The 26,620-nt window shown below is 42.1% G+C and overlaps 1 protein-coding gene across 2 annotated transcripts; it reads left to right on the forward strand.

Moving 5' to 3' along the window:
* The first annotated feature begins 915 nt into the window (after positions 1-915).
* LOC142495607 (gastrokine-1-like) lies at positions 916-7,932 on the forward strand. Of its 2 annotated transcripts, none has more exons than XM_075601300.1 (6): positions 916-1,023; positions 2,312-2,353; positions 2,634-2,771; positions 3,180-3,290; positions 4,479-4,614; positions 7,702-7,932. In XM_075601300.1, exons 1-6 carry the CDS (start codon positions 1,012-1,014, stop codon positions 7,788-7,790), a joined length of 528 nt encoding a protein of 175 aa, XP_075457415.1. In that variant the 5' UTR covers positions 916-1,011; the 3' UTR covers positions 7,791-7,932. The 2 variants fall into 2 exon arrangements, with proteins under 2 accessions (XP_075457415.1, XP_075457414.1); XM_075601299.1 differs by lacking the exon at positions 7,702-7,932 and adding an exon at positions 5,933-6,211.
* Positions 7,933-26,620: the final 18,688 nt, after the last annotated feature.

Here is a 26,620-nt window from a genome sequence, read left to right on the forward strand (position 1 = left end):
ATGTACCTTTAGACCTGGGGAAGATTTTGCTACAAATTACATATTTAGAGCAGACCCATACTCTATCTCTATTACATCGCTGGCTCATGTAAACATGTTCCTATTGAGATTTCCACAAAGTTGTAGCTTTAAATATAGCAGTGAGTCCCAACAGAGGTTGCAAGAAACCCTACGGGTTCATGTGGTGTCTCCAAGATGTTCGGCAAAAAAAAGATATAATGGTGGATCCCAGGCAGTGTGTTCCTGCTGTCCCTTAATATGGGTTGTATAGCAATCAATTATGGCAGGAGCTTCCAAAGTTGCTCTCCACAATGCTTTGCAATACAGCAGCAAGGCATTCTGGGGTGTGACTTTGGACTTTCCCACAGTGATTAACAGCTATACTATCCATGCGATCTGCAGACACTGAGGTGTTGTTGGGGGTCTTATTAAGTGTGTGTTCCCCCCACAAGCTCAGGACACTATACTGCCTAGGATCAGTCAGACAGTTTTGTTAGCTGTAGTAGTGTAGTTTTGTTAGTCTGATGATTAGGCAATAAGATAGTTTCTAGCAGGGGATGCACAATGTACAAAAGGTTGGAAAGCACTTAACAAAAGAAACAAATTAAAGGCACATGAGGGAATTTTGGTGAGGAAGATACATTAAGATGGAGACAACCGCAGAGTAAGAGGGTTACGCGCACACAGGAAACACATTTCATCTTTCCTGTGAACCCTTCAGTTTCACATTTCACTGTGAACCCTTGGATTTCACATTCTTTAAAAAAAAAAGCTGCGTACCATATCTATATTTGTATAGGATTTGGCTATGTTTGATCCCAATAAATAAATTTGCTTTATTAGGGAGAGGAAGATAGCGTTATCAGTCTGATGAGTCATTTTGATATGGGCCATTTCCAACTGTTAACGTCCTCTGTTCTGCATATTTAACAGCAGTGTAAAGACGGATATATATATGAGCGACAGAAGACTGAGATTCTCCTGCACTCTTGTCCCTCCTCTCCAGGCAAAATGAAGACCTTAGTAAGTATAATATTAAAAAAAATAACAAACATGCGTGTATATGTATATCATTTTTTACATATGTAAAACTGTGGTGACATTTTCTAGGCACAGCATTTATTAACACACCTACACATATGCATAAATATATTTAATTATGCACAATTACAGTATATACAGACATACAGACACGCAGGACATGCATATATATATATATATATATATATATATATATATATATATATACATACACACACGTGTTATCTTTATGTTTTTCTAATTTTTATTTCATAAATAATAATAATATGAAATAAAAATGACACCCCACAACTGTTTAGAAAATGTTTATATTTTTTGCATTTTGTTTTAAAATGAATAACCCTAACCCCGCTGCTTTAGGAGGAGGCAATGGGTTATGGAGATAGACAACGTCCATTGCAAAGTTAATATGAGATCCTACAGTTTGACAAAATGTGTTTCAATGATTGAATTTGTACAATAAAAAAATAGTACAGGCAGTCCTCGTTTTACAACGCTTCGCTTTACAACGAATGGCTTATCCAACGCTATGCAATGCATACCTATATTCATTTTTACAATGCAAAAATGGCTTATCCAACGCTCTTACGACGCTTTGCAATGTTGTGTATGTGTGTATATATATACACATTCACATAAACAACGTTGCAAAGCGTCGTAAGAGCGTATATATATAATATTATACTATATAATATTATATTATACTATATAATATATTATTTATTATGTTATATTATACATAATACAGTATATACACTATATAATTTATGTGTGTGCTGCATATCTTATTGCCTGCATAACATATTTGGTGTATTTTAGTGTTAAAAATGCCTTCAGGAACGGAACCTTTAATTTAAACTGGGTTCCTATGGGAAAACGTGTTTCGCTTTACAACGTTTCGCTTTACAACACCATTTTGAGTAACGCATTGTGTCGGATAACCGAGGACTGCCTGTAAAGTCCTTCCTTGCTTAAATAAATAACTTTACAATCAAACTGATAACCATCACCCATGTGGATGTTACTAAAGCATTATTTACATGGCAAAACTTCCTCTTGTATCACAAGCATGCACAGTGTATTAAAATGGCAAATTACTCCATTAAACTTTGTAAACTAAACATGCAAACAGGATTATTATTGCCGTTCTTATATTTTGCATGAAGATGTATGGTGTCTTCTCTTGCTAAATATGTATTACACACTCAGGGGGTTGTCTTTCCATTGGCATCTTCCTCATTTTTTCCCCGTGTTTTTATATTCTTTTCAGATTCTTATCGCTGCTCTCCTTTCCGTGTCATTTGCCAGTGACGTAAGTGGATTTTCTTTGAGCACTTATACTGTATGTACAGAAATGCTTCATTGATTGAGCGTTTCATTGGTTTTCCCTTCCCCACCATGTGGGATTAAGTTAATATCCTTTAATTTCTCTTCTGTCACATTTCTTATGGAAATGTTGAGCACTCGCCCCAAAAAGATATATATCGTGAGTGGCTCAGCTCTGTCATTGATGAGTTACCAAGGCTCAGGATGGACTCATGCAGATAACTTGTGTAGACATGCTAAATTCTAACTGAATTTGTCTTCCATAGACGGTCAACGTCAATAATCAGGGGAACTCCGGTGGGAACGTCCAGCAAACAGTCAACATAGATAATCATAATAATATTGCCAACGTGAACCAGATCAATGGCTTCCACTCATGGAATTCCATCTGGGACTACAACAGAGTAAGTATCGTACAACTCCTGTGACAGCTCCTACAGCCTATAAATGCAGTGAGGTAAAGGTTTTGCAACCCAGCAACCTAATTGTGCTAATTTTGTGCTCATTTGCATGTCATTACCCAGAATCCCTGGCTGCAGTGGAAGCATTGTATGCTAAGAGATAATGGTGAAAAGCAGGGTTGCAGACCTGTCTGAGAAGTGAATGTGCTCAAAAGGGGTATTTTTATTTGTTACAGTAAAGACATTCAAAGCTTGGGATAGACACAAGGGGGATCATAAATATGAGTAAAAACAAGGATAGAATTGCAGCAGTTTAGAGAAATGTAGGATCCTTATTTTTATGTATGCTTCCTCTACTTTGTTACAAGAATTTTACTAGACATCTGAGCTGTCTCTCTTATTGTCTAACAGGGTCTCTTTGCTGCCAGGCTCATGTCTAAGAGAGCTTGTGTGGTTAGCAAGATGAACAGAAATGTGGTCCCCAGCTTGGAACAGCTGAGCAAAGCAACCCAGGAGAAGCAGGTAATGGACGGTGCACTATGGTGCTTTGAGGATATTTTGCTAATAGTGATACAACTGTACTGGAGGCTGCTTATACTAAAGTGAACTACCGTCCGTATTAGTACAGAGTCATCTGAAGACAAACTGAAACTTTACTCCATGCGCAAAATGAAACCCTCATAAGAACAAAGCATTAAGGACCATGAGGAGTATTCTGGTGTTATAAGGTTTCTTATGGAGTAGCACCGCTTAGTAAATTTGGCCCCTAATACTGATACATGTACAGCATGTATATTTTTATTTGCATAGGAGCACAGGTACAGGTGTGATGATAGCTAGGGTTAATGGGTGCCTACACAAACCAGAGTACAGTTATTTTTATTATATGCAAACTTACATTTCAATTTTCTATTTAAATAATATGGATAATATTGCAAATGGACTATCCCTATCAGATTTTAGAGTATAAATGTATAAATATTGTATAGATTTTTAAAATATGAGTTTAACACAGAAGTTAGCTCCGATGTATGACATGTTTAGAGTTTCTTCAAATTAGGAACAGTAACTTTATTTTTTTTTAAGGTTATTGCATACAAGTATTATATTGTTTAAAAAGTACAATCTAAATAATGATGAGGCATACTTATTTTTTAAGGTTATTTGTTCCAATGTACGATGCTCTGGGGGTTGACACTGTTATAGAACTAAGAGAAGTGGTTTTGTCTAGTACATGGAAAAAACATAATGTAGAGAAAATAAATTTGATACATCTCATTGTAGTGTGCACATTGCTTGATTTGTTCTTAACTTCTCCTACTGACACTTCTCCCATTGTACAAGCAGAATATGAAACATCTCATTATAATGTGTGCATCATGTAACTTCTCCCTAACTCCTCCTATTGTACACACAGAATATAATACATCTCATTATAATCTGTGCATCAAGTAACTCCACCTTAACTGCTCCTATTGTACACACAGAATATATTACCTCATTATAACCTGACATCAGCCTCAGCCAATCAGAGTGCTCAGTGCCTACAAGTTCTGAGCATAATGCAATTAATGAGATCTATGTGCTTGACTGAATGCAGCATTCTGATTGGCTAATCCCAGTACTGGTTAATAATAAGTAATTGTTTAGAATGAAACTTTTACAGTAAGTGTAACCTTTCTAACCCTTTCTAACTCTTTCTCTGTTTAGAATCCCAATGCACCCCCTCCACACTCCCTGACATACACAGTGTCCCAGACACGGGTGAAGAATGTGGCACAGTTTGGCACGCACATCGACGCTCTGTGCAACGGGGTCCCCACTTTCTATGCCCAGGAGGTGCAAGGTGAGTGTCACCTGTCCTTAGCAAACCTAAAAATATTTTACCAGTCAGTTTATTAATCCCTTCACTTGGCTTGTTCACTTAATGCAAACCCATCCACACACTCTCCTGCTGTGTAGTGTTAATACCATGTCATTAAGAGCTAAAGGATCCTGTATGTGTTCCACAATAAAAGAAAATAGCTCTAAAATATTCTTAAGATTGTATCTTCCACCAGCAAAACCCAAACATATATACAACTCATCAGATAAGTGAGGGAGATAATGCAATCAGGTTGGAACTATGGGATGCATATGGTGGTCATGCCCTAACATACAAACATTTTGGAAAAAATGATAAAATTACGGGTACGAAACTACCTTTTGATCCATGGACTTTAGTTCTGGGTAAACCTGTACCTGGAAAATCTCATCACATGAAAAAGACAGTGAATGATATTCTTATAGCAGCTAGATACTCTATAGGAGCAGCTTGGAAATAGTCTAAAACTCCCAAGAATAAACAAGTTGTAGTAGAGTTTGGGATATATTATTCCCCCATCTCTAGTCATTTAATACTTTCGCTGTCAATATGCAATTTCTGCATTGTAAGTAAAGTAGGGAAGCATTTTAACACCTTTGCTGACAGAGACGCCTGCAATGCATTGCAAGGCAGAGGAGGGAGAGAGAGTAGCTGGTATTATACCTTTTAGTGGACCAACAAGTAGTTGATACAGTAGGTTACGAAAGCTTGTAACATATCAATTACTTGTTGGTCCAATAAAAGGTATCATACAACCTGCTCCCTCTCCCTCCTTTAGTTACTACAGTACATGAAAGAAAGGATCAACACGGCTACCCAGCCTTATTTGCTTGCTTCCTGGGGGTGAAAGAGTTAATAGTGGCTGTTTTACGCAGCAGGTCTGGAAAGCTTTAGCAGAGGCAGTATCATGACATGTAATGTCTCTTCCTCTCTCCTCCTCTTATGCTTGTTTACTGTCCGCTTACAAATCACACAGATCTACTTACTAAAGTCCCCCAGCTGCAAAACTGGGGCAAAATGAGTGCAACCCCCCCCCCCCAACCGTTATCAAAGATAAGCAATCCTACTGAAAGCAGTCAGTAGTTTTTCCTTGATAAATCCGGTACTGCTCTTTTGTGTTGGTTCTGTCCCAGTTTTGTGGATGGTAGCCTATAGTAAAGCTCAGTCTACTGAATAGCTTCTGATGCCGGAAGGCGTTTTATGGAATAGCACCGCTTAGGAAATATGGGCCATTACCTTAACATACAATAATCTGATTATCAGCAAGCGTTATCCTAAAACTCCTCTTGGTCTTCCTTAGGTGCCAGTCTGTTCATGAATTTGCATGGCTGCACCGATCTCGGGATACTCAGATTTCTGGGCATCTCCCTGTGTGGGAATATCGGATGTTAAGCCTTCCATCCTGATAATCTGAATGAACGTGCCGGGCTGGAGTGATTTTTATTTCCCCTCTGATCTTTTTCGCGTTTTCACTCCGCTTTCGCTGCATCCACTGGTTCGATTTCTGAGTTTCTAAAAAAAAAAAAAAAAGTGATGGATTTGCATGGTATTTGTAATAAAGAAGCTTTCATGAACAAAACTGTCTGTGTTTCTCATCGCTCGTTCTATCTGCTGCAAAGATAAACTGCGCAAGGGTAGATTAAGTTTGTTAACACAGTAAAGCAACACAGAATTTAACCCCTTTGATGTTAGAGGAGTCAGCAATGCATGGCACTGCAATGCTTTGCAGGCCTCTCTGGCAGCGAAAGGGTTAAGAATGCAGAGACTCTGATGTATGTCAAGGAAAGCTTGTATATGTTTGGGTTTGTAAAGCATCTACTTTTTTTGGGGGGTGGGCTCTTTAGATTTTGGATATAAAAAGGCCTGGGTATACAGTGTATATTGAAACGTTAACACAAGTGAATTTTCCAGCTTTATTTTAGCCTGTAGCATACTTTATGACCGGTCTATTTCTTTTGATCCCTCACTGTAAGACACATGCATCAGCAGACATTAATAGACAGAGAACATTAAATTATAATGAATATTAGATGACTATCAAGGAATGTGCTGCTGAAGCCATCATTCAGGTTGAATCTTACAGCAGAAAATCTCCCCCAATTCCTTGCAAAACGAGAATGACTTTATCCAGTTGGAGTTGGACTCCAACTATTGCTTCCAATAACATATGAGGCATTCACTGGTGAAGCTCCAGTATGTCGGGAATCAAAAATGGCTGCTGGCTGGTGACCCAATAAGCAAAGGGAACCTCACAACTGATGCAAGCCGGTCTCCTTTTTTATTGTCTGACTGGGTGAGCGCATGTTTTCCACCGGATCTTCCCCAGTTAATGCTTCCTGATGCAGAAGACATTCTGACCCAATTTTACTAAGCTGTGTAATGCCATAAGACTTCTTCCAGTGGTGGAAGATGTCTACTCTCATGGAATAGCACTACTTAGTAAATATGGCCCGTTGTGGGTGTTTCTATGTGTGTGTATGTATATATATATATATATACATATATATATTATATATACACACAGTGATACAATATATATACTGTACTGTATATCATCATCTTCAGCCTTTGTCGATCCAATGCTGGATGAAGGCCTCCCCAAGGAACTTTCAAGTACTGCAGCTGCAAGCCTCTCTTCTCCACGTTGCTCCAACAAATTTTCTGAATTCATTCCCTCATCATACAGTACTTTAGGTCGTCATCTTGGTCTTTTAATATCCCTTCGAATCCATTGAGCACCATCTTTGTTCAACTGAAAAGTAACCTGTAGGGAGCTGGAAAATTGTATTTTATAACAACATGTTGGGCCACATTTACTAAGTGATACTATGCCATAAATACCTATCGATACCAGAAGACACCTAACGGCACAAGGTGCCTTCCAACACTGGAAGGTGTCTCTTATGTCTTAGTACCACTTACTAAACATGAACGTTTCTAAATGTTGGCTGAATACAGGGTTCTAATCCCATCGTATGTAATGCACTTGATTGATTTTCTTGCTTCCACATCTGTTTATGCTGATACCCCCAATTTCTAAACCCTACTGTTCTTTTTTCTCTCTTTTAGGTACAAGTCTGTTTGGATCTGGATGCTCAGTACATTCAATCCTAAACATTTTGGGGATCACCTTCTGCGGGGGACCCCTTAGCTGCTGAGATGGGCTGCCTATGAATGTCTTAATGCTTATGTCCTGGCAGCTTTTGCTTGTAATCGTCTTCATTACTTTGATTTCTTCTGAATATATCACTCGAGGTGCTACATGGCAGAGACTGTAATAAAGTAGCTTTGTGAATTCTGTTCCTGTTTGAAAGAGTTTTAATTTAGTGGATTGGGATAACATTGCATCAAACCAATAAGCTTTGCGAAAATCACTTTGCAAAATATAATTGTAACACATGAACACCTCCCCCCCCCCCTCCTCTGGAAGATACTGCTGTGGCTACTACTGTTGTGGTGTTGGCATACCTGTGAGGGTCCAGGAGAGCTGAGTGTCTGCGGATGTAGTGGGAGAACAGGACAGGCTTTTGATGATCTTGCTGTTCCTTTTTCAGAGACAGTCGCCCACTGGAACAGACTTCTTTCCCCCCTGCCCGATAGACTGAGAGCTCAGACAGAGGTATAAAAAACAAAAGGGCTTTATTTAAGCAGTCACTGCAGATGTTCTCACAGTGGATGCAGGGTTAAGGCTAAGGCCCCGCTGCCTCAGACCACGCGCCCGCACTGCAGAAAGGCGGCGCGTGGAGCGGCACTTGACCGCTATCTGCGGTCTGTAGGGAGCGGGAGCTGGGGGCGTGGCCAAAAAGGGTCGGGTGGGCGCGGCAATGATGTCAGGGGGCGGGGCCATCACACTGTGTGTCAGGGGGTTCCCTCCCCCGCATCCCCCCCCCATGCATCTGCAGACACAGACTTTGAGGAGAGAGTCTGTGGGAGGGAGTAGGGGGGCTGCAGCTGCTTTTCCCCCCCCTCTCCTCCCCGCTCCCTGTATCCTCCCGAAGTCCTCCCCGAAGTCTCCCCTCCTCCTCTCCTCATTGGCTCACAGCCACACCAGGTGACGCGTCGCCGCTTGGGATTACAATTCTCTTACATCCCCTGGCGGCTGACGCGTCACAGCGTGTAGTGAGCCATGCAGGGAGGAGGGACTGGGACCTGCTCGGGAGGATACCATCAGATGGTAAGAAGCGCGCGCCGCCGGTCGCAGCGGGACCAAAGCCTTACAGAGAATTCCAGGCCTCTGGATGGTGCTGACTCTCTTCTAATGGAGGCCTCAGAGCTTCCTCGGCCAGCCAGCCCATGAGGGACTGACTTGCCTATCTCCTTCCCACCTGGGAGGAGATGGAACACACGTCCACTCCTTAGGAGGGGTAGAACTGGACTCCCTACAAATTTGCACTTCATCCCTGAGGCTCAGAAGGGGGGGCACAGGATCTGCACCATGATAGGCTGCACACAGATTCCTATATCACCACCACTTTGGTCACTCAGGGAGTCAGAATAAGGGGGGTCGAAGCCCACAGGATTGCCTGCCACAGCCTGTAGCTATCAGGACTTACATGACAGGAGGCAGAGAGGCAATCTGGTCCAGCTATGTTATATTATAAACAGTGCGTTCATAACCACACAGAAGAAACAGGCTGTCTGCCTTTTTACAACTTATAACGTTAAAGGATGTGTATTTAAAAAGGTACTGCACAACAATCTATAATCTAAAATGAGACTCATCTGGGAATTTATTTCTCCACTGCAGTTTGAGGGTTTGTGATAATGATGGTCTGGGTAATGACATGCAAATGAGCACATAGTGTCACACTTTACTTCTCATCCATTTTAACATGGAACCCTATGATCTTATGCCTGCCGCATTACACAGCTTTTCAGCACAGCCTGAGTTTAAGAAGTGCATAGCCAAGTAACCTACTCACACACAGCTATGTCGACCTTTAGGGTCTCATCTGGTTGCTGGCTATGCAACAGGAAGCTGGTACGTGAGTATAACCAGACATTAAAAATGTTTGGTGGGTAAAAAAAGGGACGAAAACCTCCACCGTGTACAGTACATAAAAATACCACTTATTTCATTAATGACACTTGAAACCTGAGGGCGATGCACTAAGAATTGACCTCATCTAATTGATGATCCTTACACTAATTACCAAACTAGGAAACATAACTGACTTTTCTTTCATTATAGGCAATGGTGGTTTTGTAGGGGGGGGAAAACGTGTAAGAATCTTAGGCAGCAGAATTTGTATCTAAAATATCTGGTGTGCTAAGAGCCCACTATTTCCGAACCCAAATAATGACTCTCCATGTGGGGAACAACAAGGCCATGGCTTTATTTTCAATCTTACATTTGCAACCTTTTTACGACCCCCTGCCAGACATGACAGGGATTGTAGTTCAGAACCCAGCGGCCTAGCAGTGGCTCGTGACTCCCGCTGCTACCCCTGGGGATAGAAATCAACAAATTGTGCGATGCTCAGAGAACTTAGCACTTACAGTAGTATACTCTATGCATGGTACCTGGTAACTGGTATTTTTTTCATATGTTGGTGTGGGCTTGTCATACTATGATCCAATAAAGCCTCAACATGTTTAATTACTTTGGTTACGCACCTCTCATTATATCTCGTATGGGTAGTGCTCTGCTTTTTCCCTCCTTTCTACATCCAGTTCTACCCCTGGTGATAGCAGAATCATTCCACCAGCCCTTATGAGGGCGCTATCATCCCTGGTATTTCCTTGCACCTCCCAGCCTGGCAGGGCAACCCCCACTGACAGCTGTAACAATAACTATAATAACAATTAACATATATAATATTACACCCCTTTCATATATATATTTGAATTTAAAAAAAAACCCAGCAACATATTAATGCATACACTAAATGCAAACAGGGAGGGCGGGCCTCTTGATGCTCCGGAGGGCCAGCTTTGGTAGAGGCCCCACCCGCATCCTCATAGCCCCTATTTACTCCCCTCCCCTGAATGTCATCTCCCCCCCCCCTTTGTGTAACGTGTTGCTAGCCAATAGACCCCCGCCTGAATGCAGGGGTGGACCATCAATCATTTCAATAAGTAAGAGTGTCAGAAAATTCATTTAACTCCATCCCAGTGAGTATTCCAATTTTGGAATATATGGAGTGTCTTGTTGATCCCTAGAAAAAGCTGTCAGAACTCAGTCCCCAAGAGTTACCAAACGAAAATATCCTTCGTTAAGGGGATGTGCAAAATATTCTTCAAATTTGGGAATCTGGTGACATCTTGTGGTTAGTGTGTGGAAATAAGATCATCAATAGAATTGATGTACTGTACCTAGTAAAACATGAATTTTCATTAATATAACAAATGTACTTAATAATAAATATGTTAGAGAACATTAGTTCATAAGTGTTTAATAATTATAGCTCTAAAGTGGTGCAGTAGCCTCTTTGATGGAATCTTTATCATGCTTATTTTAATTAGTAGCCGGTAAAAGTATGTAAATAGTATTTAGTTCATTAAACACTTTGTTAATTAACCAGTTTTTCCTTGATACATATGCTTCCTTAAGTTCTTGTGGTTAATCTGTATATTACCTGTAGAAAAGAAATAGTGTATTGTAATGGGAAGATTCCGCATTGCAATTTAAATAATAGAAAACCAGGAATTTACAATGACATGCATAAAAACTCTCATTCTGAGTACATGGTAAATGTAAAAATGTAATAGTAACTAGACAAAATCAATGCAATAAACAGCATCCTATTTATCAAGAGAAAGAAAGCCCCAAGCTGACTAAGTGAGGGGTGGCATCACTACATGCCAGAGGTTCCCTCTGGTCATGCGGAACTGACATGGTATGAATAGGATTAGGGGAAGTATATAAGGAATGGGGTACTTGGGGTCAGGCCTCTTTTTCCTCGGAATTGGTGAGGAAAAAGAAGCTCACACACGTGTTAGCTTCCAGATGGGTCAGTCAGAGTCAGGCAGTTGCCGGAGCGGAGATGGATCCAGATAGATGGCTTGTGGAGATGGGGGAATACAGTAGGTGCAGTGTTGCAAGCTGCTTGAGAGGATCCTGATGACGGAGCAGGGCTGGATTGAGCACCATGGTCAGTGGTACCAATGGGGGACATGTAGCAGTGACGGACCCATGGAGCAGGTCTGCCAGGTTACCCTGCATCCCCCGTGCCGTGGACGCGCTTATGCTTGCGAGTGGTGATGTCACCAACTCTCCAAGCATGAGCATTGGACTGTCCTGCAACTTTTCCTGTAAGCGAGAGCGGGGGGCGTAGCCTAAACAGTGACTGGCGCTGGTTGGCGGAGGAGGTCATGTGCCCCTCAGCTTGCCTCAAAGTCAATTTAATTTGTCTCGGCAAGCACCCAGCAACCGCGAGCGTACGTGCACGCTCACGGGTGCGCGCGTGCCGCATGAGCATGGCTGGACAGACTTAAATTGATTGTGCTGACCATGCCAAGCACCAAGCGCGGTCAGCGGCAGCATGGAAGCAGCCTTAGAGAGTGGTGTAGAGAGCAGTGCAGTTACAGAGGGTGTGGTGGAGTGACAGATCAGCAGACGGGTCTGTCAGCTCAGGGAGCAGAGGTGTTGCTGAGGGAGCGTTTCCTGGTTTTCAGGGTAGTGCACTCATGTGCGGCCCTGGGACGTCAACAGAGATTTTAGAATAGGTTGTGCGCAGACAGTGCCGGATGCAATGTGGGTTAAGGTGGTTTAGACATGAGGCAGGAGGTGGTGGGCTACCGGTTTGGTTAAGCTCAGTGGGGCGGACATGTGATATCTCGCACATGTGCATTCAAGGTGCAGGCGGAAGCATAAAAAGTCCCAATGGTTGGGATTTAGTGCAGGTTGAGGCAGACAAAGCTCAAATGATTCCATGTTGTTGTAGATGTAGATAGAGCACAGCCAGGGAAATCCTGCTTCTGGTATCCAGAAGAAGAAAAAACAGCCAGGCAACTCCAAACTAAGATTAGTGATCAAATTTATTGCATGCTTGAAAAACAATAAAAAACGGACTACATGAACGCACCTACGCGTTTCATGAAACAGCACTTTATCAAGGTGTACAAGGTAATGCAAAAGCTGCTTCTTTATACTCACCATAGCTGTCCGTCGCACCATCAGGATAACGTCATCAGCGCACGTCCGCAGACGTGGTCGCGCTGACGTAACGTGCATCCCCATAGGCCGGGCAGGTCAGGTGGTATGCTGTTTTTTCTTAAAACAAACTTTATTATTCACAAGACAATACCACACAAAAATAACGTTATTTAAAAACACAAAAATCTAAATATTTGAGAAGCAACAACCCTGAAATAATAGTGATATAAGCATATTTAGTCACATATAATCAACAATGAAAAGAATCATAACATTTGAATGATGATAATATCAAATAACATCGTATATGTATTATTTATATATCTAAACTACTTAACAAAATGTATATATCAGGTCATGAATTAAAAACCTTGTAGTTCAAGGAGGACATATGTCACTATGTGTGGAAGTATACAATCAAGATAAGACCATTGTGGTTAAGTAACCCCTAATATAAGGGGACTAACTATACCAGTTCAGCTATGATTGTAATACATAAGTAAATAACTCCACACATATTAACACAGTAATGTAAGAAGATTGATAGAGACCCTATGATAAGCACAAATAGGAATAAACATGAGCAGTGATTGGGAAAGCATGACAAACTTACATATAATAAATAATTAATTAATAATTAGATAAATAAATATGACATAAGGTCACTATTATAATTAATGTAATCAATAACATAATAACAAAAAACAATGATACAATTAGATATAATTAAATCCTTAATATGACATTAATAAATCCTAAATTCATAAAGTATAATATATAAATTGAAATCATATATTTATTTAAAATGACAAAAAATGACTCAAATCCCAATCAATGTTCATGCCTAAAGGTGCTCTAGTTCTCAGTGTGAAAATCCAGTATGCTTCGTGTTTTTCCAACAGTTTAGTTCTGTCTCCACCTCTTGGGGGCATCGGAATGTGTTCGATACCCTGGAATGTGAAACTATCCTTACTGCCATTGGGACAACTGAAAAAATGTTTTGATACTGGGTGATTTTGATCTTTGATGTTGATAAGTCTTAAATGCTCCAGTATTCTGACTTTTAAACATCTGGTGGTCCTGCCGACATACTGTTGGCCACATCCACATCTTAACAGATAAATAATAAAGGTGGAATTACAATTAATAATAGTCTTTATATTATAAGTCATTCTTGTAACAGATGAATGAAATGTTTTACTTTGATTCATTTTAGAACATACCTTGCAATGAGTGCAGGTATATGACCCCTTGGGCAGCAAGGATGCTTCCGCATTTGTTGATCCAAAAAGACTCAGCGATAATGAATTGGACAATGTTTTGGCACATTTAAAAATAACATTTGGACCTGCCGCAATATGAGGCTTTATAACAGGATCTAATGATAATACATTCCAATGTTTTCTTAGAATAAATATAATAGATTCTGCCTGTCTGCTGAATGGGGTAATAAAGGAGGGACTATCATTAAATCTAGTTTTTTTAGGTTTATGTCCCAACAAGGAATTTCTATCCATAGTTGAGACCTCTTGGATAGATATATCTAAGTCTCTCCTACTATAGCCCCTCTGCAGAAAGCGTCTACAGTATATAAATCATTAGATTGAAGTTCATAATCATCATCATTTGAACAATTGCGACATGCTCTCATAAACTGACTTTTAGTTATCCCTCTGAACATGGCTTGAGGATGACAGCTGCTGGCCCTTAAGAATGTGTTACGAGAGTTCGGTTTTCGATAAAGAGTGGTCTGAATATTAAGTGTTATATCAATATATAAACATAAGTCTAAATAATTTATATGTTGTACGTGATAAGAGTGAGTGAAGAAAAGATTAAAGTCATAAGTGTTAAGTGCAGAAATAAATTCATGCAGTATGGTAATATCACCTTCCCAAATGAGTAAGAGGTCGTCAATATACCGCTTGTAAAATAAAATGTGCTCTCTGTATTTGTTCAATTCTCCAAACACGTGGAACGACTCCCACCACCCCATAAAGAGGTTGGCGTATGATGGGGCAAAACTAGTGCCCATTGCCGTTCCACGTGTTTGGAGATAGTGAACCCCATTAAACAGAAAAAAATTGTGCGTGAAAAGAAAGTGTATAGAATCCAAAATAAAAGTGATTTGTGCGAGTGATAAATCAGACCGATCAAGAAAATAGCCAGCAGCTGTCAAGCCATGCTCATGGGATATGACAGTGTAGAAAGATGTGACATCAAGTGCCACCCACATCATGTTTTGTTTCCATTCAAAGCCATCGAGAGTAGTGAGTAAATCGCCACTATCTCAAATATAAGACGGCAGTTGTTGCACTAAAGGTTGAAGAAAATAATCCATATAGCGCGAGACACCATCTCCCAAAGAATCAATGCTAGAAAGAATTGGCCATCCAGGGGGGGGGGGGGGAGACCAATCTTTTGTGAATCTTTGGGAAATGGTGAAACACTGCAGTGGTGGGTAGGGGCTTGTATAGGAAATCAATGTCGTTGTCATTAAGAACTCCCAGCATAGAACCCACATCCAATAAGTGCCTAAGTTCGCTTTGATATTTTTGGGTGGGGTCAGATGGTAGCACAGCATAGGAAGAAACATCACGAGTTGGCGTAAAGCCTCTCTGAGATAGTCATCCCTATGCTGTACCACCACCGCCCCACCCTTGTCAGCATTCTTAATTACCAACAATTTTTTGGTTTTAAGTTTTTTAAGGCCTTAATTTCATCAGAGGTCAGATTACTATGTCGGGTGTTCTGGTGATAGGTATTAAATTTAAAACCTAGCCAGTCTACAATGTCTGCGGTGGAGTCACCCACTGAATAAATGCTTTAGGAGAGAAAAACACTGCCTCTGTGAGGGCGCAGCGAGAAAAAATACTTTGAAGAGCAAGGACGCCGGTGAGCGTCATTAGAATGGTCCCGTGGCCTGATCGTTACCACAATAGAAGCATGACAGAGCTGCTTAGGTCAAGCTTTGTGAATGTGTTTTGAATTCCTTTTAGGGATGTTGAGGTGCCACTTTGTTGGTGGATGTGCACGTTAGCATTGATATAGCCAATTTGTCTAAAGTGGAAGAATTTGCTAGGATGGCAGGCCCAGTAGTGTTTCCTCCATTGGAGAATCTCAGCATGTCTTGACAGCTGGTGGTTCCCAAGAAAGCGCCAGGGGTTTTTCACCTTATTCACTATATAAGCAAGCAGGAAAATCTGAAGACTCGGTGAGACACACGCTTCCGCAAGCGTGCGGAAGCGTGCGCGAGCCCCTGCTAAAGCCGCTCAAATTGTGGCTGCAGGGGCTCAGTGCCGAGCAGCAGCGCGCCTCAGCACGGGTCAGCGCATAAGCGCTGACTATGCCCGAGGCCTAAGCTGGGGGCAAATAGTTTGAGAGGGGAGGATATCCTGGTGGGGACAGCTAAAGTTCTTGATGAAGTGATCTCAAATGAACCAAAAGGGTAAGTGTAAGTGGGTATCACTGGAGGGACAGAAGGGGAGTCTGATCTGCCCGTTCAGGTTAGCCAAGGTGAGACAATGTGGTTTTCTAGTTTGAGTCATTAAGGAGTTCACACCAACTTATTTCAAAGAAAAGGGCTTTATTTCATGAATTGGGAAATCCAGGTTGCAGTACTCTTAGACAGTTTCCAAACTACAAAAAAAGAAGAGCACAGCTCAACCATACAAACAAAGCTTTGTTCAGTTTGGTGAAGGGTGGAAGTCTGCGCTTTTCCCTAGACAAACCCTCTGGGAATTTGTTCCTTCACAGGTGTCATGAGAGAGAGGATTGGGCCCGGGATTAAAGGGGTTACACCCCATTTGGCCACCCTCTACTCTCAACTGGGAAGCAAGGGGTTAGGACTGAGGTCCAGCAATGTGTTTTTTACCTTGCTTCGGTATCCAAATGTTTATTCCCCTGCATAAATGTAAGGTCTCATCCTGGTGTTTGCACTCACACATACACTAGGGTTGATGCGGGAGGGAAGGGGTTAATGTTAATTTAGTGATTATAGCCCTTTGTTCCCTTTTCCCGTGTTTTCAGGCTCCATTTTGCAGCCGTCCATAGGTCGCCATTGAGCCTCCATGCGTTCTAATGGCAGAAGTAGCGGTTTTGGACCTGTTTTCCAGCGACGACCAGCAGGTGGCATCCGAGAGGAGGAGCGGCAGTTTCCCATTGTAAGTCAATGGGCTCATTGACTTCAATGGAGATTCCTCAACGCCGGCCTCGAGGAACAGGTTGGCAGCCATCCAAACCGCAGACCGCAAAAGCGGATACAATGTCTTTGAAAAGAGTTTTATCACTTCGGTCAAGTTCAAAAACAATTGGCGTGGGAATCTTAGGTTCTAGGGCCCCTGGGAATAAAGTTCTTCTTGCCCCTAGCTCCTAGGAACCCCCACACACGATCCACACCGGGTCTAGGAATGAGAGACACCTGTAAGGGGTCGAGTGGAGAAGGAGGGTCGTGCCATTGACTTCAATGGCGGAGCGGAGGTCCCATTGAATCTAATGGTGGCGTGCTCCATGCATTGTCTATGGCGGCGCCGGCCATTGATTCCAATGGGGAAAAGCCGCGTGGCGTAAAAACGACTAAGTGTGAAATGATGAAAAATGTAAGTCCATATCTCCGGTTCTGAAATGACCAGAGGGATGGGATTTTGGTGGCATGTAGCCAAGGTTCCCGCTTTTATGCATGACCCTTCTCAGCCCTCTCTGACCAACCAGACGGAGTGTGGGCGAATGAAAAGTTTGTTGGTTTTTCCCATAGACTTCAATGGTGGCGTTTCTCCATTGAAAGCCTATGGCGGGAAACCCCATTGATGGCAACGGCGGAGCCCGCCATTCAATGCTATGGTGGCGGACCCCGTTGATTTCAATGGGGAAAGAGTGAAAAGCAGAGATTCATTTTTAAAGGGACGAATCCTGTATTTTAAAAGTTTTATTAAAGTGCATTTCTGTATCTCTGGTTCTGGAGGTCGCAGAGAGTTGAAATTTGGCCAATATGTAGGGTCACTGTAGGCTTTAATAACTGTCAGATTTCGACCCACTGAACCCACCAGAACGGAACTTATTAATATGTGAAGATATTAAAGTATATATGGGATTTTGGATCTGCCCTGAAAATGCAGACTCCATCTGCTATGCTAATAGGGAAGGAAGAGCATCCTGAGGATTTAGCATAGTCCAGTGATCAAACGTTAACTGCCCTGATTGTTTATACTAGGGTCAGGAACAAAGGAGCGGAGTGTTTTTAAGTGTGGTACTTCACACTTACAGGGGAAGCCAAAATCTACTTCAAAGAGATTTTTCAAGCCAACTCGGCACCTAGGGTTAAGAGTAAAGGGTTGAAATGGTATATAAGTCAGAGTCACCCCTTACTCAAGTGTCTTCATGGTCTTCATGTATTGTCGTGATGTCCACATCTGAACCTGAATTATGGAAGAAATGGCCCATCCTGTATCCTGATGGCTTTCTTGTCCTAACCTTTAAGTAAGTGCCTATATATTTTGTCTGTTATTTGTATAATCTCGTGTGTTCACCTTTTTCAAGGAATAAATTATATTTTATCATATCTAAGCCTCGTTCAGTTCAACCCAGTTATATTTTTGGTGTGTATTATTACTAGCCTGTCACAAAGTTACCGTCACAACAAGTTGTTAAAAGACTGAGTTCAGGGAGTCCGCTTCCTTCCTTTTAACTTCCAGTCCCAATCAGGAGTTGATTGGAACCATCCTTGCCCTCTAGCAGTTCTGGAAACTAGGTTGTGGTCTCCTGGACCTGGAACAGTGAGGAAATGTTACCTCTTTCACTCCTTATCTTCCTACATGCCCTAGATTTATTTGTTGGTGGGCTAGGGGCCATAGGGAAATTGAGAGATCACGAAGAATGGTTAATAAGCTTATGGGTGCATTTGTGTTAGAGCTGGGGGCTTTGTCCATCTTGCATACAGAACTTAAGGGTGATTCTTTGGGTTTGTTTCGTGTGGAATTCTTATTGGCTAGAGAGACTTTAATCTCTAACCAGTTTGTTAAGACCTTTATGAAATTAATCAATAAAGAAACTCAGCAATTGGATCATACTGTATATATATACAGTATAGGTTTGTTCTAGAAAAAAAGAATTAAACATAGATGTGCAAATGTTTGCAAATGTAATTTCTTATTTTTTTTGCAAGTGTTTTTCAAATTTTGCATGTTTGTAAAATTGTCACAGTAGCTTGAATTGCTTAAAAATATGCCAACATTTAGCACTTGTCGATGAATCTTGATTAAATGGCAGCATATAAAGGACCATAGGACCTTCACATTGGCCATGTGACCTCGCACATTTTAGTCATTTGACATTGGAAATGTTTGTGGGGCAAACCGTAATGTTTTTAAATGCAAAATTGCATTTTGAATGAAATTTACACATCTCTAATAATGAATATTTGGGCTTCTGTAGGTGATACACATTTTGTCATGGAACAGAAATACCCATGTCTGCCTTCTCTGTTTCACCCCCCCCCCTTTCCTTGGCAGTTCTGCCTGCTAGCTGTATTTGGATGTTACTTTCCTTGCAGTTTCACTCCCAGTGCAAATGGAATGGATACATTATGTTGCCTTTTTTCCTTCCAGTCTGTCACACCCCTGGTTGCCCTGGCAACATCTCCAGTCCTCCAAGTTAATGGGCTTTCCCATTCCCCCTGTCTCTGGTGACAGTTAGTATGGCCTGACCCTTATCCCTGTGTCACAAGCAGTACCCACTGTCTTTTACTTCCTGACATTGGCAGAGTGAGTACATTCATGTTACACACCTATGGCAAGGCCAATTCTTTTCACCTGCCCTTACTAAAAAGCACCCACAGAGATACACCTTTCCCACACAAACATCTTATCCATAAGTGCCTTTTTTTATTGCTGCCTTCCTAAATAAAATGAAGAAAATATACAGGACTTGTGCTTTGGAAAGAGGGCTGAGTTGCAGCTAGCTCGGTTCATTCATACCCCAGACATGACCCTGGATCCAGAATACATTTTACACTAGTGATAAACCTCTCTTGCAGCCAAAGGGTTAAAAGAAAGCCACCACCAGCTATTTCCTGCATTTATTTCTACCTAGCTACTTCAGTTTGCTGTGGACATCGGATTAACTTTTCTAGCCCATTGAACAATTTGAGTGTATGTGGAAACACAATAATTAATTTATTTATTAAATGTTTTTTCCAGGAAATAATGCATTGAAAGTTAACTCTCATTTTCAAGTATGTCCGAGGCACAGTGTTATGAAGACCATACCTGGTTACATTAACTGAACAGAGGTTATACATTAAATTTACAGACATTTAAGGACATTTAGAGATAATATATTATTTTGAGCGTATGTAACAGTTAGAGAAGATTAGGACCGGCGTTCCAAGGCAGAGGTTTCAGGTTTTCAGCATGCGTGCTCTTTGACAAAGCGCACGCATGCGCGAAACACATCAGAGGTTCCACTCACCTATTTATGACATATGTCAATCTATGATGAATACTTATTTCATATACATATATAAATTATTATAGACTATTACTTTGTGCACTCTAGAGCACTGACTTGGGAACTTATGGGTTATGTTTTTTCTCGTACAGACAAAATTAAAATGCGAGACAGCTGAAGTCTTGAAATTACATAAACTGGAGGCAATTTTGGGAGTATCTGTTAGTTTGTTCCAGTTGCGAGGTGCACGGTAAGAGAAGGAGGAGCAAAGTCTTTTGGAGTCATATCTCAGGTAAGTGTTGCGTGTGGTAGGGGTGAGGAGTTTGTTCAGATAGGTGGGTAGCTTGCCCAAAAAGTATTTGAAGGCAAGACAGGAAAAATGTACTTTGAGTCTGGACAAGGGATAGACAATCTAGTTCTTGGAGCATTTTGCAGTGATGTGTGTTGTAGTTACATTGTAGGACAAAGTGGCATATTGAGTTGTAGAGGATGTCTAGTTTGCTAAGGTGAGTTTAGGTTGCTGTACCATATATGTCCCTATAGTCTATTATTGGTATTAGCATCTGTTGTGCAATACGCTTTCCGACTAGACAGCTTAGGGAGGATTTGTTCCATTAAAGTGAACCTAAATTGGCATAGTTTTGGATGTCATTGTGTGAATATGCAACCCAAATGTTAAATGGGAGTCAAGTTGTATGCTCAGATATTTAAAACTAGTGACGGGCTAGAATGGTGTTAGTGTAACGCTTGCGCTGCCCATGAGCAAGACAGGACCCTGGTACTGAGGTGGGGAAGTAGAAAACCACGTACCCACAGCAGCGGGAGCGTGCCTGGCAGGCGGATTGTCAAACGTAGCCGGGTCGGGGTTGGAGAGAGTGGGTTAATCGATACTTGCTGAGGTCTTGGAGTGGAGAGATCAGAATCGTGGAAGTCCGTATAGCTGTGGTCTGGGGTTGGAGAGGTTAGAATTGTGAGGTCTGTATAGCCGTGGTCTGGGTTGGAGATATCCACAAGATCGAGGGTAAGCCGGGGTCAGTATCCAGAGAGATTCCAAGGTCATGCCGGGATTAACACGAAGGGTTAAACTGTAAAGTAAACACAAGACAAGGAGCAGGGCACAATGGATGTAGGAGCTCTAGGCTACAAGAGGTTATGCTCAGCAATGACTGGGAGTGAGAGCAGGATACTTATGGGAAACAGGAACCAGTAGCAAGGGAGGCAGAGCAGAGGCGTGGCCTCTGCGGAGGCAAAGATTGGCTGCAGGAGACAAGTAGGCTAATGAATACTTGCCACACAGCTGGGGAGTGGTGCACGTCGTCACGTGTGCGCGTCGCGCTTGAGAGAAGCGCGGCGCGTCTGAGGGGGTGGAGCTAAGCTCAGTGGCACACAAGAAGAGCTGCACATGCGCGCGCTCTGTAAGCAGAGCGTGGGTGCGTGCACGCGCTGGTGCCAGAGCGGAGGTCTGAGATGAGACAGGAAAGGAGGAAACATGTCGCAAAGGCGTGTTCCCCGATTCCTTACAGTTAAAGATCATTCTGATCTGTAGCTCTTTTGTTGGTAGCTTTAGAAATGTAGTCTTAGTCCCAAATATGATCATTACAGTTTTGTCAGTGTTTAAAACAGTTTTGAGAAATCCAGTATTCAAGTCTTGAAAATTTAAATTGAAGTATGTGTCCAAGATCAGGAGGCTAGGGCTATGTGTATATAAGCGTAACCAGTCTTTCTTTTACCTCAGTCTAGGAGGTGGGGGCCTGAGCCCATGCAACGATATGAACCCTTGCTTGTGCAGGGTGGCCAGTAATAAGGGGACACCACAGCAGGATATATCTAACAGTTTTATGAACAAAAGAAATGGGTAGCATACACAGAGTTTCAGTAACCACGTGATCCCTTCTAAGTAGGATCACTACATACAATACCCAACGCAATTGCTAACATCCCAGCATAACTCAGCGCTGCACATGTATGTGTGTGAATTAGAGTCACAGTATAAGGCCTTCAATCTCCTGGGAGATCAGGCCTTGCTGTTAAACACTACAGTAGTGTCTAGTTGGAGCTCATGAAGTGTGATGTCATTTGCAGGCCTGTACTTCATAAAGATAATTATAATGTGATACCACTTTACTTTCTCTGTTGAGGATCCCCTCCTTTAGCTGTCTGTCAACTGCTCCTCCCGTCTTTGCAGCTGGGCTCACCATTCCTCAGCTCACCTGCTCTGTTTCTCTACAGCTGGGCTCACCTCACTCATCAGCTCTCCAGCTCTCTTTGAGGCACATGCAGGTCTCTATGTGAAGGGGTTCGACATACAACCTCACTGTCTAAGCTCCATGCAGCTCTGATCTGTAATGACTTCCCCCCAGTCCTTAAGGTTTACTCCCTCTCATAGACCCTCCTCCTTCACCAGCCCTGTTACTGGCTTAGAATAGTGACACTTCCCTGGAGTTAAACCTACTAGGATCAGTGTTCTGCTGCTGTTGGGCAGACACAGGGGTTACATCAGATTGTGTCATCCGCCTAAATGTGCATTGAAGCTGCCTCTACAAGGTAGATCATTAACGAAGACTGAGAACAGAGCCTTGCAGGACCCCACAGGTGACATCCACAGGGTTGGAGTTAGAGTCCGAGATAGGCAGAAATTGGGATCTACCTTATAAGTATGAGTGAAACCAGTATAAAGCATGTTCCCCTATTCCAGAGCACTAAAGTTTGTTTAACAAGATAATATGACTGAAAATAAACGTGTGTTTCTTATATTCTTTTCAACCCTTTTTCTGTCTAATATCAAAGGAAATATTCGAAGACAGATCTCTTGGCAGTTCATATATTTATTTAAAGCAAAATAACAAGCTTCAGGTACAGGTATACAGACTAAAAAGGCATACAAATGAAAAACTGAACTTCCTTGGTGCACGATATAAATTGATGTAAATTGTATTGACAAAATGTTTCTAGGTAAAACCTATTGTAATAGAGAAATCTCCTGGTTAGCAGCCAAACTCTATGTAGTTTGTTAGTGTTGGAAATTAAGCAATAATTAAAGGAAATAAGATGAAAACATGTTTCCAACCATGAAAATTACTTTTCAGAAGTCTGGACACAAAACCTACAGTATATATTGGCCTTGTCAACAGTCAACAGATTGCACAATTTACTTACAAAATGGATTCGGAATCACGTCTGACAAGTCAAAATGGATTCTGGATTACAGAAATCTATCTACAAATCCCCTCTCAGTACCTAAGGCATGCTTTAGCAGAGTTAAAATAGAAGATTTTTTGGGGACATAGACTTTTGGTTAAACCTAGAGATGGGCGAAACAGTCAAAATCCATTTCACGGAATATCCCGAGATTTCCATTCAAAACCCGTTCCGCGGTGTAAAATCCATTCGCCGATTGTTCCAGTTTCAATCTGTGCAGATTAATTAACAACCACCATTGGATACAAGCCTCTGGTGAATTTTACCAATCCAATCGGCGGATTCCACAATCTTATAATTGGATTCTTAAAATCCACCCGCAGATTTTGGAATCTGCGGCTTGGAAATGAGAAAAAAATATTCGGAAAGGCGAATCACCCTTTTTGACATAAATCCACGGTAATCTGTGGAATAAAGGAACTGACCGATCCGTGGCCGATCCAAATCCGCCCAAACAATTCGCCCATCTCTAGTTATACCTACAAATAACTTAAATTTACATGCCAAGATATAGCCTGTGCGCCCAGACTTCTAATAAGTACCTTTCAAGAAATGTGTTTATATTATTATCTTTCATTATTGCTTAATTTCTAACATTTATAAACTACGTAGAGTTTGGCTGCTAATCAGGAAATGTCTTTATTAGTTTTTGCCAAGAACTATTTTGTCAGAACGAGATTCATCCATTACAATGCGAGATGTGCTATCAGGGCTGGTTCAAGGGTATTCGGTTCCCTCGATAAATCCTGAGCCTTGTGTCCCCTCCCCACTGCATTTTCTGATTATTTTAAACCGTTATACCCCACTCTATTTTCCACCCCGCCATTCTCTCTCTCCACCCTCACCCAATTCTCTCTCCCACCACTCTTCCCCATTCTCTGTCTTCTCCCCTTTCTCTCTATCACAGTCCTCTCACTCCCACCCATTCTCTCTATCCCTTCCTCCCATCCTCTCACTCCCCCTCCTCATTCATCACTCCCCTCTCCTCCTCATTCTCTCACCCCCCTCCTCCTCCCCTCTTCTCATTGTCTCACACCCCCTCCTCCATCTCATTCTCATCCCCTCCTCATTCTCTCTCCCCTCCTCATCCTCTCACTTCCTCCTCCTCCCCCTCTCACAACACCCCATCCTCTTACTAGCCTCTCCTCATCCTTTTACCCCCCTTGCTCACTCCTGGCACTCCTCCCCCTCTTCATCCTCTCACTCCCCCCTCTTCATCCTCTCTCTCTCCCCTCCTCATTCTCTAACTCCCCCCTCATGATCCTCTCACTGACCGCTCCTCATCCTCCCACTTCCCCCTGCTCATCCTCACACACCTTCCCCTCCTCATCCTCTCACTCCCCCACTCAATTAAAAATATCTACCTGTGAGGCTGTGGTCTTGAGGTGGAGCAGGGAAGGACGTGCACTGGAGTCACCATATGACATGTCCTCCTCGGCCGTGCTCCTCCTCTATTTCCGCCACCCTGCTCCGTTCCCACCATTGTCCTCCTCCACTGCCCGTTGTTGTCCTCCTCTGTTCCCGCCACAGCCTAAGCCGCATAGTGGTTGCACCGGCCCTGCATGCTATACATTCTCCATTAGTATGCCTATATTTAGTACCTGCAGACGAAGACACTTATTGTTATTTTGCCTCAAATAAATATTGGAAACATAAGAAATCTGTCTGCATAATATTTCATTTTATACTGGAAAGAGAAAGGATCAATACGGATATCTAAGAAACATGTATATTTTGAATGGCAAGCCGGACAGAAAAAGAAACAAGAAAGTCTGTCTGAGGAAGATAATCCAGAAGCTTTACTGTATATGTTTATTTTCTATGATCATGGGCATGGATAACACAGAGTTGTAATAACTCTGTTTGGAAATAACCAAGACTTTTGAGTAGTCCGGGGTGTATGATTACATTGGGAGTGGGCCAAGAGGGAGAGGTTTTTAGTGTTTAGAGAGAGTAATATTTACATTTGATACACAGATAGATGTAAGTCACAGGTTCATTATCAGAAAGGTAGTTAAAAAAGACAAGGCTGCGTACCTTACTCTAGTAGAGTTGAAAGTGTTGAAATACAGGGTTACAAGGCTGCCAGTAGTGTTGCTCTGTTGATGATAAATTGTTGAATCAAGAATATAAGGACCAATCACCTTACAATCTCCTGCTTAACACATACTATATTACACGTAAACTATGCACTTATGTAATATTCCTATTAACACACGGCTTCCCTTTAGCACAGCTTTGCCCCAATGTATGCTTGAATGTATACTACTTAGACAGCATATAACATGCTATTAATCAGTGCTAGTTTGGTCAGTAAAATTTACGGTAACAAATAGCTTACAAGCAATTAAGGCCTTGGATATAGTGACGGCGCGCGCGATGGAGCGCAATGGAGCGCATGGAGTCGCGTGTGCCTATCGTCTGAGCGATCTGTGCACTCAGATTCGCTCGTGACGGGGAGGCGTGGCGGAGGCATGGCCGTGACTTCACCAGGCTGGTTCGCGCTGATTAGCTCAACCCTTCACATGAAGCGGCCATCGTGCGAAAAGACAACATTTTTGTCTCTTCAAAATTCTGCCGCGCCATCGTGCTTCGTCGCGCGCACTACGGCCGGTCTGATAGAGGTACTGCATTTGGTTTGCGTGCACGCGCCGTCGCTTGCACTATGGACTTGGCCTAAGGCCGCGCTTATAGTGCCGGCGATTGCGGGAGCGACACGACGTTGCGGCAAAACAAATGTATTGGTCGCGATCGCTGGAAGTTACTTCAATTTGATTTTTCCAGCGACCGCAGCGTGATGTCAGCGTCGCCATCGCTGTCACCGTCACCATAAGCGCGGCCTTAGAGGTGTTAGCAGGCTTATATCAAAATAGGAGCAAAGCAACATTGGGAAAAGAGATCAGATAAGGATCTTGAAAGAGGTAACATTAATTTTTACTATAGGAAACTTCAATTGTCAGTAGCTGTGTCTAATACAGTCCACTTTCATTACTAAATAGTTTTTAAGTGGATTCAGGTGGGGGTTAACAGTCCAGATTTAGTCACGTTCATTACCAAATAGTTTTCAATGAATCAGATCGTATCTCCGATTCAAACGCAATCTGTCAATATGTTTGCTGAACAGAACACGATAAAAATTATCTCTCGACTCAGACGTCAAACTCTGACATGGATATATTCCAAAATACTTTGTGTGTGCTCTGCATATCTTCTGCTTCAAGAAACTCTTAACTGATTAAGATATTTAGT

The sequence above is a fragment of the Ascaphus truei genome, chromosome 5 (genome assembly GCF_040206685.1).
Source record: "Ascaphus truei isolate aAscTru1 chromosome 5, aAscTru1.hap1, whole genome shotgun sequence".
In the NCBI taxonomy this organism is placed as follows: Eukaryota; Metazoa; Chordata; class Amphibia; order Anura; family Ascaphidae; genus Ascaphus; species Ascaphus truei.

Excerpts from the sequence above, each read along its gene's own strand:
- LOC142495607 (XM_075601299.1), top strand. Across the intron at positions 2,354-2,633 it reads CCGTGTCATTTGCCAGTGAC|ACGGTCAACGTCAATAATCA; the intron begins GTAAGTGGATTT and ends TGTCTTCCATAG. Across the intron at positions 3,291-4,478 it reads AAGCAACCCAGGAGAAGCAG|AATCCCAATGCACCCCCTCC; the intron begins GTAATGGACGGT and ends TTCTCTGTTTAG.